Raw genomic sequence first — 12,400 nt, 5'->3', positions numbered from 1 at the left:
AAGTAGCAGGCCCTAGTTCTGGATGCAGACCTCAGACTGAGATCTCGGCTGGCCAATTCCTGTCCTCTCTTAGGCCTTGCAAACTCAGAGCCTGGCAGAGGCAGCCACCCGCATTCAAGAGCTCTGCTCACACAAAGAGAAGTCCATAGCCTAAATAAAGCTCAAGTGCCCTAAGGTGCTTTTTCAAGAGGCAACTGGACTTCCTTGTTTTTCTTTGAAAACACTTTGCTTCTCATCCAAGAAGCTTCTTCCGCAGTGACTGGATGGTGGGGAATGGAAGAATTTATATTCCTTGCAGACAGGTGGTCATTTCCATTCTTTTAGTTGAGGCCACTTGGAGGCTTATTTGTGAACTCAGGGTCACCTGACTCATTGAGAATTTGAAGCTGTGCTTTCTGCAGGATGTTTTCTGCCCTGTGTCCCTTCACTGTTGAACACAGGTTGTTGGGTGAAGGGACACAGGGCAGAAAACATCCTGCAGAAAGCACAGCTTCAAATTCTCAATGAGTCAGGTGACCCTGAGGACCTCCAAGTGGCCTCACGACTCTCCAAAAGAATGGAAATGACCAGCTGTCTGCAAGGAATATATGAATCCTTCCATTCCCCACCATCCAGTCAGAGCTGAAGAAGTTTCTTGGATGAGAAACCAAACATTTTCAAAGAAAAACATGAAAGTCCAGTTGCCTCTTGAAAAAGCAAGAGGGAACAAACCTGACCCAGATGACTGAAAATCTCCATAGACACATGCCAACAGCCATTTTCCTTCAGAAGCTCTAGGCCCTAATTTTCACTCCAGGTCCTTTTTCTTAATCTTGTCCTCAGCCCTGCACTGGTAGGAAGCTGGACGCAGCTTCAAGTTCACTGTAGCTATCTTCACATCTTCTGTTTACCCAAATTAACCCAAATTCTATCTTTGCAAGTACGTTAGGTAAGCCCAAATAATTTAACTCATTTTAGCACCTTGTGTGGATGCTGCCTATTTCATCAGTATTAATACTGATTTATTTGGGTTGAGCATGTTATGTGAAAGTTGCCACTTTGTCCAGAGACCCCTTTGAAAAACAGACAAGTACAATGAGCTGTTTTGTACAGTCATAATGAAGATCTAGTTCTGAAGAGATCCTTGAGGTCCGTGTGTCTTCTGATTCCATGACTGTCAGTTAATCAGCCAGAGTTGCAAAGAGTAGGAAAACACAAGGAAAGCAGTGAATAAGCCTTGGATCTTAACAAAGGTCCTAGATTCATAAGGAATAGGGAACAGTAGGCTGTCAAGTTTATAAAGAGCAGGTAATATCACAAGGCTATCACTCTTATTGGTTTTTATGTGGCAATATATGTTGTAATGTTCCACAAGTAACGTTCCTGTTGTATGGGCCAGCCTTGACTTTGTCTTTGAGTTGGTATGAAGTTTCCTTGTCTTTGACCTCACTTTTCATGCCCTGGGGCAGAATTTAGGACCTGGGCTTACCCCAGGTAATCTCTGGGTGGATACACTTTGGACTTTGTATTTGCTTTGGTCTGGATCTGGAAGGCCTTCTATCTAGCCTTTTAAACTTCCTGGCCCAGTTGAGACTCACTGGCAGCCAGGAACTAGGGCAGCAAAAGCACGAGGGAGGGTTTCTGATGGGGGGGGGAAGGGCTTCAGCAGTTTCCCAGTGAATTGCCAGGCAGTTCTGTCGATTTCCTGGTTGGCCTCTGGCATCAGGAGGCAATCCACATTTTTCGACAGAATTGCCCCCAACTCTGAGAGCACTGATCTTGAGGTCCTCCTTGGTTTTCTAATGAGCTATGGAAGATGAAGTGACCAAAGTAACATTTGGCATGCTGGTAGAAGAAGACTAGAAGTCAATTTAAACAAGCATGGGTATGAGCTCTGATTTGAGCCTAGATTGAGAAGGTAAGAAGGCAAAGCATACTTCATTGCACTGGCAGCCTTTCAGTTGGCAACCTATTTCTCCTGTCTGGCTACCATACTTACTGTGCCTCTTCTGCATAGCACTTTGCCAAGAAACCTCCTGAGATTTACCAGGTGGAGTCCAGAACACTGACTAAGTAACACATTGCTGTGTTGCTTTGGCTATTTTTGGGCTGTGGGCTCTAAGGAAGTGAGTAGGACACATGACCACAGCAGGTCTGACTCGTACCCCTCCTGGCTTTTTTTGCAGGACACAGGTGGGGACATGGTAACTGGAACACCTCTCTTGGATTACACCTGAAACTTTAAAAGCAGAATCTGGTCTTGTCTGCCTTTCCTTAAGAAGGCTGTCTTTGGATCCAGCCTTTTTGGTAACCATCCCCTAGTCTCCTCCAGAATTTGGCTCTAACTCTCCTGCTAACAACCACAGGATTTGCAAACAGAGGAGGAGGAGCTACCTATCTGTGCTTTTTTAGAGGGTTAGCTTTTGTGCTAACTGGACAAAACATGGCCAAGCCAAACCTGAGCATCACCTTTTTACTAAAACTGGGCCAGAAGGTGGTTTTTGAATACAACAGACAATCAATGGCTTCAGAAGGAAGGGGTTGCATGTTTGGTTCCCAGGTTCACTTAACAATTTTCATTAAATTTTCAGCAGAGACATGAAGCACTGTGGCAGTTTTAAAGAAGAGATTTTGTATCAATATGATGTTGCATCACATACATATCAGCAGAAAGGGATCAGAGAATTGTGAGTCAGGATTCAGGATCTGATTTAAAATAGCCAAACTAATATAGAGAAGACATCAACTTTGAACAGTTTTCTCAATCCTACCAGGTTCAGACCCACTCTGAGTTCAAGAATGTCATCCTGGGATGTGAAGGCAGATGAAGAATTGGCTGTCTAGTAGCCAGAGAACTGGAAATAGCACCTTGGGGAACCCACCTCTGAAGCATCTTTAAAGAGGGTCAGCCAAAGAGAAGAAAAGAAACCCTAAAAGAAGGAAAGAAGGTAAAAGGAAAAGTGTCTATCTGCCTGCTTAGATTTTCAAGATGGTTCCTGCCGTAAGGTAGGAATGGTATCCATGGATGTCAATGAGCACGAATAAGAAGGACACTGTAAGGAATTCATCGTCCAAGTGGGCTCTGAGGATTCGGTTGCAAGGTTTGAATTCACCGAGTCACAGTTTGGTCAGAAAAGATGAAATACTGTAAGAGAAGGCTTACAAAATAATGCTAACTCTGCAACCATACAGGTTTGCAGTTAAAATTAATTAGGAAAATAGTACCAAGTTGCTGATTTTTCTGTCTGGATCTGGAAGTGAGCCAAAGAATGCCCTCTGCCATGCAGATACCAATGAAACAAAGGGAGGGGGTATATGAGAGAAAGGCACTCCCCAAGCCTGGGTGCCATCCTGCCACGTCCCGAGTCAAATGCACAGCCTTTTCATTAACTGAGGCTGGCAGCTAGCAGAAGTGGAGACAACAGTTTCTCACAGATGGCAACTTTCTGTATAAGAAAAAGGGAGGCTGCACTAGCAAGTAGGGGACTGAGGGAGAACTGGGAAGATTTGAAACTATCTGTTGGCGTTCTAGGGAGAAAAGTTGGCTGGAGATCCTGAGATAGAGCAGATAATGTCACACTACTGAAGAATGGTCTAATCCAGAGCAGGGTCCAGAGAAGGCTGCTGCGCCCCAAGATGGAACCCCAGGGGCATTTCTTCCTCACAAATTGCTTTCAGAAGAAGCTGAGGAGACTGAAGAGAGGAAATCCCATCCTGCCAGGATAAGGCTGCTGCTCGGGGTGATCATCTCCCTGACTTAACTCTAAGTGGGAGCCTAGAAATTGCAATGCATGTTTTTGTCAACCTTGCAAGCTGCACATGCATCCAATAAGGAGACACAGTGAACTTAAATTCTTGGATACATAAATAAAGTCTTTTAATTGTTTTACTGGGGCTTCACTAGTAGTCAGAAAGGCAGATAAAGCAATGGAGGAAGGAGGAGGCATCTAGCTTGTTTAGCCCCTGTAATTAATTTAATTCTGTCTAAAACATTTTATGGATAAAAATGACAGTAGTAACCACCCCTGTATTGCTAATAAAGGAGGGAGGAATCGATCAGATTCTCTGCTGTGTATTGCATTAATTCTTGTGACCCCACAAAGCTTCCTGACAACGAGGCTGACCTTTCAGAAGCACTAAAGGGTTGATGAAGCTCAGCTCCTCTGCCCAAGTCATCATCTATCTGGAGGATCCCAACCTTCCCAATCTCTGCTGTACCTCTGTTCATTCTTACCTGGGCCAGTTTTGACACCATTGATGAGGTTCTTGCCAGGGCTGGTGTGGGCGCTTCGAGAACCCTCCTCTCGGTCTTCCATGGGTGGCTTAAGCAGTTTCTCTTTCTTGGCCATCCCTGGTTTTGAAGTCCTGTCAGATGGTTGTTTCATGGGACTAAGTAATGGTTTATCAGCTTTCTGGTACGGGGAAGAGGACTTGGACTTGCCCAGTAGCTTCTTTGATGCTTTATTTTTATCCTTCAGGCCCTTCTTGGATATCTTGTCAAGTCTGTTCATGTTCTGCTCTATCAGCAGCATTTCAGGATCCATCATGCAGACATCTGGATGTGGAGGCTGAGGCTGAGGATCTGCCAAGGAAGAAGGTTGTGGGTCCTGGCCAGACTTTGTGCCATGCTGGGAACTGCCTGCAGCTTTGTCTACTGGGAGATAATCAGTATCTTCATCTGAGTCCAGGGCTGCCTCTGCTGTAATTGAGGGACATTCCTCTGTTTCAGGAGGAACATCTGAGTCTGACTGAGAAGTTCCTGAATCACTGGCAGAGGTGGGAGGAGTTTCTTCCACAGCAGAAGTAGCTGGTTTTTGGCCACCAGGAGTTGAATGTGGCTTTCCTTTTACCAAAATAGGCTCTTTAACCTGTGAAAACTCACTATCTTCTGATGAATCATGAGGACTTGGGTTGATGAATGATGGAGATAATTCACCCTTTCTTTGCTTACGCTCATATGATTTCTGCCCACAGTTAGATATGGCTTTGAAGCCTGGTTTCATTGCTTGGCAAGTGTCCCCATGCTCCTCTCTTTGGCTGTTCAACCGAGGATTTGGGAAGTCCTCCTGGGAAGGACTCACCAGGGACAGGGGACGGCTCTGCCTTGCACAAACCTCCTCCTGCTTCTCCCCCACCCTAGATTTTTCTGAAATGGGTGATGAATCATAGAAAGTGAGTGGACTGAGGCTGACTTCTGTGGGGCCATTAGCTGTCGCTCCTGCCTCCTGCTGACCATGAAAAGAACTGCCCAGGACATTAGGAAGGGGAGTGGCTGTTACTGGCCATTCTTGAGAGCTTGCTGGCTGTGGACAACAGCCAACTGTGCAAGTGGCTTCTGATGGCTGCCCGGCCTTTGTGCTGGCAGAGGCTACATCCTCTACCACATCTGAAGCAGCTTCTTCTGAAAGCAATGGAGGTGTGATGTGTGGGCTCTGGGTCCCTGAGATGTATTGGAGGCTGGGGAGGGGGCTGCCACCAGTAGGCTGCCCTGCAGAGAGAGGGGTCCCTGAGAAAGGTTCCTCAGGGGGGCTGGATGACTGCTTGTGAATCGGATACTCTGGGGATGTCCACAAGGGGAGCTTTCCTTCTTCTTCATATAATTCTACAAAGGGGGAATCCCCCTTTTTTGATACTTCTAAGTATTCATCTTCTTGGCCCTTTCCTGAAAAAGCAGGTTCAGGCATGTTTAAGATGAGAGATTTATGCTCCAAGTGTGAGGAAAAGTGGGCTTCATGTCTGAACAAAATGGATGGCTCATGCTTTTCCAAGCAGGAAAGTTCAAATCCAGCGGAAGAACAATCAAGCCCTTTAGGAAGGAGGACGGGTCCCTTTGGGGAGTCCTTGTCTTTAGCAGAGGCTGCAAGTAAAAAGCTTTTGGGGTCAACATCATCACAGGCTTTTTCCAAGAGGTCCTTTTGCTCTTCCTCCTTGGAGTGTTGCTCTATGGCCACCTGTGGCATATTTGAGCCCCCTTCCTGTCTGCTGGGATCTGCAAGGCTGTCACTGGCTGTTTTCTTGGAGTGACTTCCCTCTCCCACTGACCCATCATAGACTTCTTGCCCTGGGACAGAGACGTTGACCTTCTCTGAGACAGTATAGAGTTCTTTTTGCTTCACCATCAGAGACTCTGATTCTTTTTCTGATGTCTCCTTGGCACCTTTCTCCAGTTCTGAGTCACTAGCACTATCTTCTCTTTCAGCTTTTTCATAATAAATGTCTTTGGGATGAAAACCTGTTGAGGATTCCTGCTCCTTACTGGGTTTTCTATCTGAAGGGCTCATCTTTTCAGAGGAGATGATTAGATCTTTCTGATTAAACATGTCCCTGACTGTCGTATCTCCCAAAGAGGAGGCAAGCTGGAGGTTCACTGGGCTTTCTGGTGGGAATGGGCTTTCTTTAGACTGTGTGTCTGTGGATGTCATGGAATGTGGAACCTGCAAACACTGCTCAGTAACCTCCGCGTACTTAAAGGAATGCCCCATTGTAACCTTCGGTGAACTCGGGGATGAGAGTTCTTTCTCAGTAGGAGTGGAGAGGTAAGAATCCTCTTCTTTGGAGGAAATGGGGTAGAGGAATTCCTCCTTCTGAGGTCTCAATGCTTGAGTTTTCTTGGCCACTGCATCCTTTCCAGAATGGCCATCAGACATTACCACACTCCTGTAGACATCAGCATACTGGAAAGTTTTTTCATGAGGGTAGGGAGTTGGTTCCCTCTCTTCATTCTCTTGCCCTTTCTCACCTGCCTTCACTTTGGAATCATGCAACTCCAAAGGACTGGAGGGGTCCAGGGCATCTGACCAAACAGAGCATTTGCTTTGGCCAAAGGAGTGTGCATCTTGTGAAGGGATGTCAAGATCCCTGCTTCCTCTGCAATCTTGGTCAGGATAAAACTGTCTATTCTCCTCTGACCCTGCACCTGCGTTCAGAAGAGCTGCAGAAGTTCTTGGCTGCTTTCTACTGCCATCTGTGCGATCATAAAAATGCTCAGGTGATTTCTCATCAGCACTTTGCTTTCCCTCCTGGGACTCCATAGCTTCACTCATGAGGTCAAAAGATGGGTGCAGGGTCATGTTCTCCATTACTTGATTAGATTGAGGGAGAGGTTCTTCTTCTCCTTGCACTGAAGTGGACATCTTAGCCTGGTGTGGAAAGGACAAAAAAGCCCATTCCAGACTTGATTTTGGCTCACTTTCAAGTTCAAAAGAGGGACTATTTTCAAAGCTACAAAGTTCAGCTTTCTCTGAATTCAAAACACCTTGATTAAGATGTGCTTGGGGAGCTACCTTTTCTTTCAACATAGGCTTGTCATCTACAAATAAAAAGCCATCCTTCTCATTGGCAGGGTCTTCCTGAAAGGAGCCATGTTCAGCATCCAAACTATCCTGTTTGGGAATCTCTTCCCTCTCCACAGAGTGAATGTTTTCTTCCTTCTTAGCTACCTCATCATCCAAAAATGTAGACTCTCCCTTTTCTTTGTCATATTTCAGTTGCTGTTCTTTGCACAGTATTTCATTCATTACCTCTGGAAACCAGACTTTCTTCTCGTAATTTATTTCTCCCAGATAAGGATTTTCTATTTTTGGAGATAGTTCATTTGTTTTTTCTTTCTTTTCTAGAAATTTACAAAGTTCTTTCTCTCCTGATGAAACTTCCAAGGCACTGCTATCTAAAACTGGGCTCACTGATGTGAAGCTTGAGGACTTTGAGTCTGGAGATGTTTGTTTGGGAGACAGTTCCTGGCAAGTTTGTTTTTCTGTTAAGGAAGTTGATCTTTCATTTTCCCAAAAAGGGTCTCCTGAAGGCTTTATTACGGTGGTATCTAGAAATGGACTTTGCTGAAAGTTTAAAGAGGAATTGCATGGATCCTCTTTGATATCAGCTTCTGATCTTTCATCTGTACTTGGGCTCTCTTCTGCTGAAGCTTGCTGTTTAGTTTTAGGAGACAGTTGTTCCACAAGCATGCCCAATGATGTTTCTTTAGTAGGGCTCTCTTTCATAAGCAGAAGTGTAGCATCCCTTGGAGAAATTTCTTCTTTGAATAAATATGAAGGGGTTTCTTCATGAAGACTCAGAACAAATTTACTATCTTCTGGAGAAGCAGACTCTTTTTGCTCAAAGTCTGTTTCTGTCAAATGCAAACCATCTTGAGATATTTCAGTGACGAAATTATCAGAACGTGATGTCTTTCCAGGGATTTCATCTGTAAAAGAAGATGCCTTTTCTTCCCCTGGTAAATTAATGATTTGTGAAGATTTTTCATCTCTAGACATGTCTGAAATTGCTCCCCATCCTTTTGGTGGAGGTATTTCTGAAGCAGAGAACTCCTCAGTCCCAGGCCTAACATGTTCATGGGATGCTTCCTCAGCAGTGCCAACATTTTTAGATGACACATCTTTTAAGGTCTCTAGAAGGTTATCTTTAGTGGGAAGATCCAAATCAGAAATATCAATAGTTTCTTGTTTGTGGTAGAAACTTATTGCTAGCTCCTCTTTTTCCAAATGCTGGCTCCTGTCTTCATTCGGTGAGAATAGAAATCCTGCATGCAGGATGGTTGCTGCTTCCAGGCCAGGCATGTCATGAAGGCATGTCTCTTTGATTTCATGATGCTCTCCCTCACCTTCAAATGTTCTGGATACATTCATTGCCCTGCTGGGTCTTTCTGTTTCAATCCCCATTACAGAAGATTTTGCTGCCTTTTCAAACATCTCTGCTTCTGCAGCATCCAATTTTTCCTCTACAGGGGATTGATGAAAAGGTGTGTGCCCTGCACTAGTGGGGCCTGATTGGGTGGGAGATGCCATCTTGACTGTGCTATCATCAGGGCTTATGCAGCGATCTTCAGCATCGCCAGAGCCTTGTTGTACCTGCAGCAAGTGTGCATTTGCTTCACTCAAAAGCAGGGTAGTTTCTTGAGGTCCTTTCATAGATATTTCACTTGAACTATCTCCCAGGGGCCCTTGCTGTAAAAATACTAGGGCATCGTAATGTTCTTCTGCTTGCCAAGGCCTCTCAAAGTGTGGAATTTCTTGCTGCTGCTGCTGTAAAACTTTCTTGCAGGCTTCAAGTTTCTTCTCATTTTCTATTTGACTATGGAAGTCTTCTGGAGGAGGAGATTTAAAGCCTTTGTCCTCTTCTAGGGAAGATGTGGGGGAAATAGTGCCAGCAGAAGGTACGTAATCTAGGCCTTGAGTGACCTCTGTTCGAGAGGAAGGTATGCTGTTCACTGTATCCAACAGGAAAGAACTTTTGCCTGTTTCTTCTGTCTGTGGCGCTGTGATTGATGCAACTGATTGGTCTTCAGCGACAGAAGTGGCGAAGGAGGAAAGTTTGTCACATTCTGTAATGGATGTTGCTGAAGAGACATGCTCCTCTTCTGCCAAAGGGGCTGCCACAAGATTTGTAGGATAGGCAAGGATTTCAGGTTCCTGTCCAGCATACCCTTTGGCAACTTCAGACGCTGTAAAAGTCTGGATCCCACTGGCAGCTTCAAAGGTGTCTGTCTGGTCTGGTCCTGCAATGTCATAACTGCCAATGTCTGGCTTGAAGTGTGCCATCTTTTCCTCTTGCTCATCATGGATCTCCTCATCTGAGATGGTCTGTTCTGTCTCTGAGTAGCCAGGAATGGTTTCGTCTTGGATGTAGGAAATATGTTCTCCTGATGGGAAAGGCATGCTTCCCAGATGAGAGTCCTCCCTTTCCCTTATCCCTGGTGACTTCCCAGGCACTTTGCTCGAGTTCACTCTTTCTGTCTTGTGTTCTTTTCCTTTCCCATCAGAAAGCAAAGATGGGCCTTGAGGTGGCTGAATTTGAGGAAGCTCTTTGTTTACTAACTCTTTGCTTTTTGCCTTTACATCTTCTTCTAATGCCCCTTCCAGCTCTGTCTTTTTAAACACATCTTTCTTTTTCAAGCTTGCGTCTTCTCTTGGGGACATCCAGTCCCTTCCTGAAGCAGCAGTTTTTTCTTCCCTATGTGATGGTATCTGATCTTTCCCTTTTCCTGGAAATTCTCCAACACTCCTTCCCATATTCTCATCCAGTTCTTGCCCAAGAGGCTCTGCTAAGGTTGCTTTCTCATCGGGTTTTTCAGATGATTTGCCTGCTTCCATCACCTCACTTTCTGGGGAAGCCATTTCCTCCCCTGGCATGGCCAGAGAAGGAAATCCTGAACTACTGATTCCTTTGGATATCAGCAGCCCCTTTTCAGTAGCCAGGTCACAGGGGTCCTGCCTTTCTGCATGCTTGGAGACTGCCTCTGCCACTAAAGGAGCAGATGCAGGATGAGATTCCTTTGGCTCTTCACAGCTCAGCTCCTCAAAATCCTTGGTCAGGTCCTCTGGTGAAGATATCACAAGTCTCTCCTCAGCCATAAATGGTGGGCCTTGAGGCTGGTCATGTTTCTTTGGCACAGCTGGAGACTTCTGTTCTCCAGTGGTGCACTTTTCACTTTTGGTACGAATTTTGTCAGTTTTTATTCTACCAGGAACTTTTGCCTTGTATAAAGTCTTCCTTACTTCAGGGGTAAATGCCTTCAAGTCTGGCTTAGAAATTTTTTTCAACTCTGGTTTAGCTTCTTTCTTTTTTTCATCTTTCCTTGAATCTTTCCTTTCTTCTTTCTTCCCATCATCTTTTTTAATCTCCCTCTTCTCCTTTTTAACATCTTTCTTTTCTTTGTCTCTCTTTTCTTCCAGTTTAGAAACTTTCTCTTTCAGATGTTTTTTGCCAACTTTGTCTTTGGCAAGTTTTCTTTTCTCAGCTTTAAGGGCATCGCTGGAGTCCATTTTTACTTTCTCTATTTTAACCAGCTTCTCTTGAAGCATTTCAGAATGCTCTTTCCCCTTTCTCTCAGTTTTAGCCTCTTTTACTGTCTCCATCTTCATCTCTTTAGAGCCTTCTTCAGCAACTACCTTCGTTGTAGGAGGCTTAAGCGATAATTTGAGGCTTTCTTTACTGTCTGACCGTTGTTTAATCTTGGACTGTTTAAGCACAGAAGAGGGTGCGATAGAAGCCAAATCTTTCTGGGTAGCTACAGGATATTTCAGAAAATCAAGATGCTTGAGTTTCTCAAGACCTTCCAAAATCTTATTTTGTGGTGCATTTCCTGGAAACAAAACTCGTACAATTTTTTCTGTTGGTCCTGCGGGAAGCCACACTACAAGGGCTGTGATGGATGTTAGATAGGGGACCGAAATCTCCCCTTCTTTCCCATTACTAAGGATAATGCCTGTCTTGGCTTTACTGTTTCCAGTCCACTTTTGCATAAGAAACTGCATCTCTTTGCTCTCTTTGACGGGGTTCAAGATGTACATGTCCAATTTCCCAACACCCATTTTATGGAACAGAGTGATTGGCTCAACAGTATTGGTGACCACTCTATAGAGAGGTTCCGGCTTGATGCTTAGCCTGCTGAGGTACTGTAGGGTCAGGCTGGCTTCTGCAATGCTTCTTTTGACCTTCATGGATGACTCTGGCATTCTAAGCTTCTCAGGAACATTGAAGAAAACCACCCCAAGCTCTGGGGACAGAAGGTTTTTTATCCAGTCACTGTAGTTAGTGGAGCCCTGTGACTGCTCTTCTTCCTGCTCAGCAATCTTCCTCTGCAAGAGTCCATTAATACCTGGGAGATTGTCAGCTCCAATGTGGGTCAGGAGAACTGAGTCAATCCTATCCAGATGTCGGACCAGTTTCCAGAAACAGGACTTCCTCTCTGAGCCACCATCAACCAGAATGTTGAATCCGTTGACAGCAAAGAGAGCAGAATCCCCCCTTCCTCCTGGGAATATGTAGCAGCAGGGCTTGGAGAGCTTTAGAAATCCCCCGGAGGTTGGGGGTTCCAGAAGATCAAAAGGGGATGGGACATCCACTGTCTCAGAGACATATTCAGCAAATTCAGATATCCCATCCATCTCGGGCAGGACTGGATCAGGATTAACTCTCAAGCAAAAAAGGTCTTGGAAACTGGAGTGTTGAAGATTTCTCCAATCTCCTTCTCCCAAGCACGATATGGTGAGGGAGGTTTTAGAAGCTGGATTGGTATTACTGAGAAGCTGGGCAACCTACAAGAATTTAAAACAGGTTATAATAATGAAATCTTCTTGATGAAGTTCAAAAGTTATTTTAGTGAATACTATGCAAATTCATCTTAATTAAAAAAAAATACTACACAATCAACCAATAATCTATAGATCTGCCTGTTACTCCTGGATAACCTACAATTATTTTTAGTAGAAACATGTTTATTTATTAAATTTATATGAAATACAGACATAAATTTATGTTAGATTTATATGAACTATACACATAAAGATGCTATTTAATCACTATATTTACCAGAAGAGGTGCTACTTGAAAGGAATTTCTAATTCAAGATCTCTGGAATATATAACTTATACATTTTAGATGATGGAAAACATCCTGAATGTTT

At 44.4% G+C, this 12,400-nt stretch overlaps 1 protein-coding gene across 3 annotated transcripts in view; it reads right to left on the bottom strand.

The window, feature by feature from the left end:
- Positions 1–12,400, bottom strand: part of MAP1A (microtubule associated protein 1A) — a 76,412-nt gene that overhangs the window by 7,203 nt on the left and 56,809 nt on the right. For all 3 annotated transcript variants that reach the window (XM_034435560.3, XM_087877941.1, XM_034435561.3), the window contains one exon: positions 4,214–12,032. In XM_034435560.3, coding sequence (XP_034291451.2) covers positions 4,214–12,032 — 7,819 coding nt within the window. The remainder of the gene's footprint in view (positions 1–4,213; positions 12,033–12,400) is intronic.

Source organism: Pantherophis guttatus, chromosome 13, assembly GCF_059756535.1.
Source record: "Pantherophis guttatus breed Tessera chromosome 13, ASM5975653v1, whole genome shotgun sequence".
In the NCBI taxonomy this organism is placed as follows: Eukaryota; Metazoa; Chordata; class Lepidosauria; order Squamata; family Colubridae; genus Pantherophis; species Pantherophis guttatus.
This window is presented reverse-complemented; position numbering and strand designations above follow the sequence as displayed.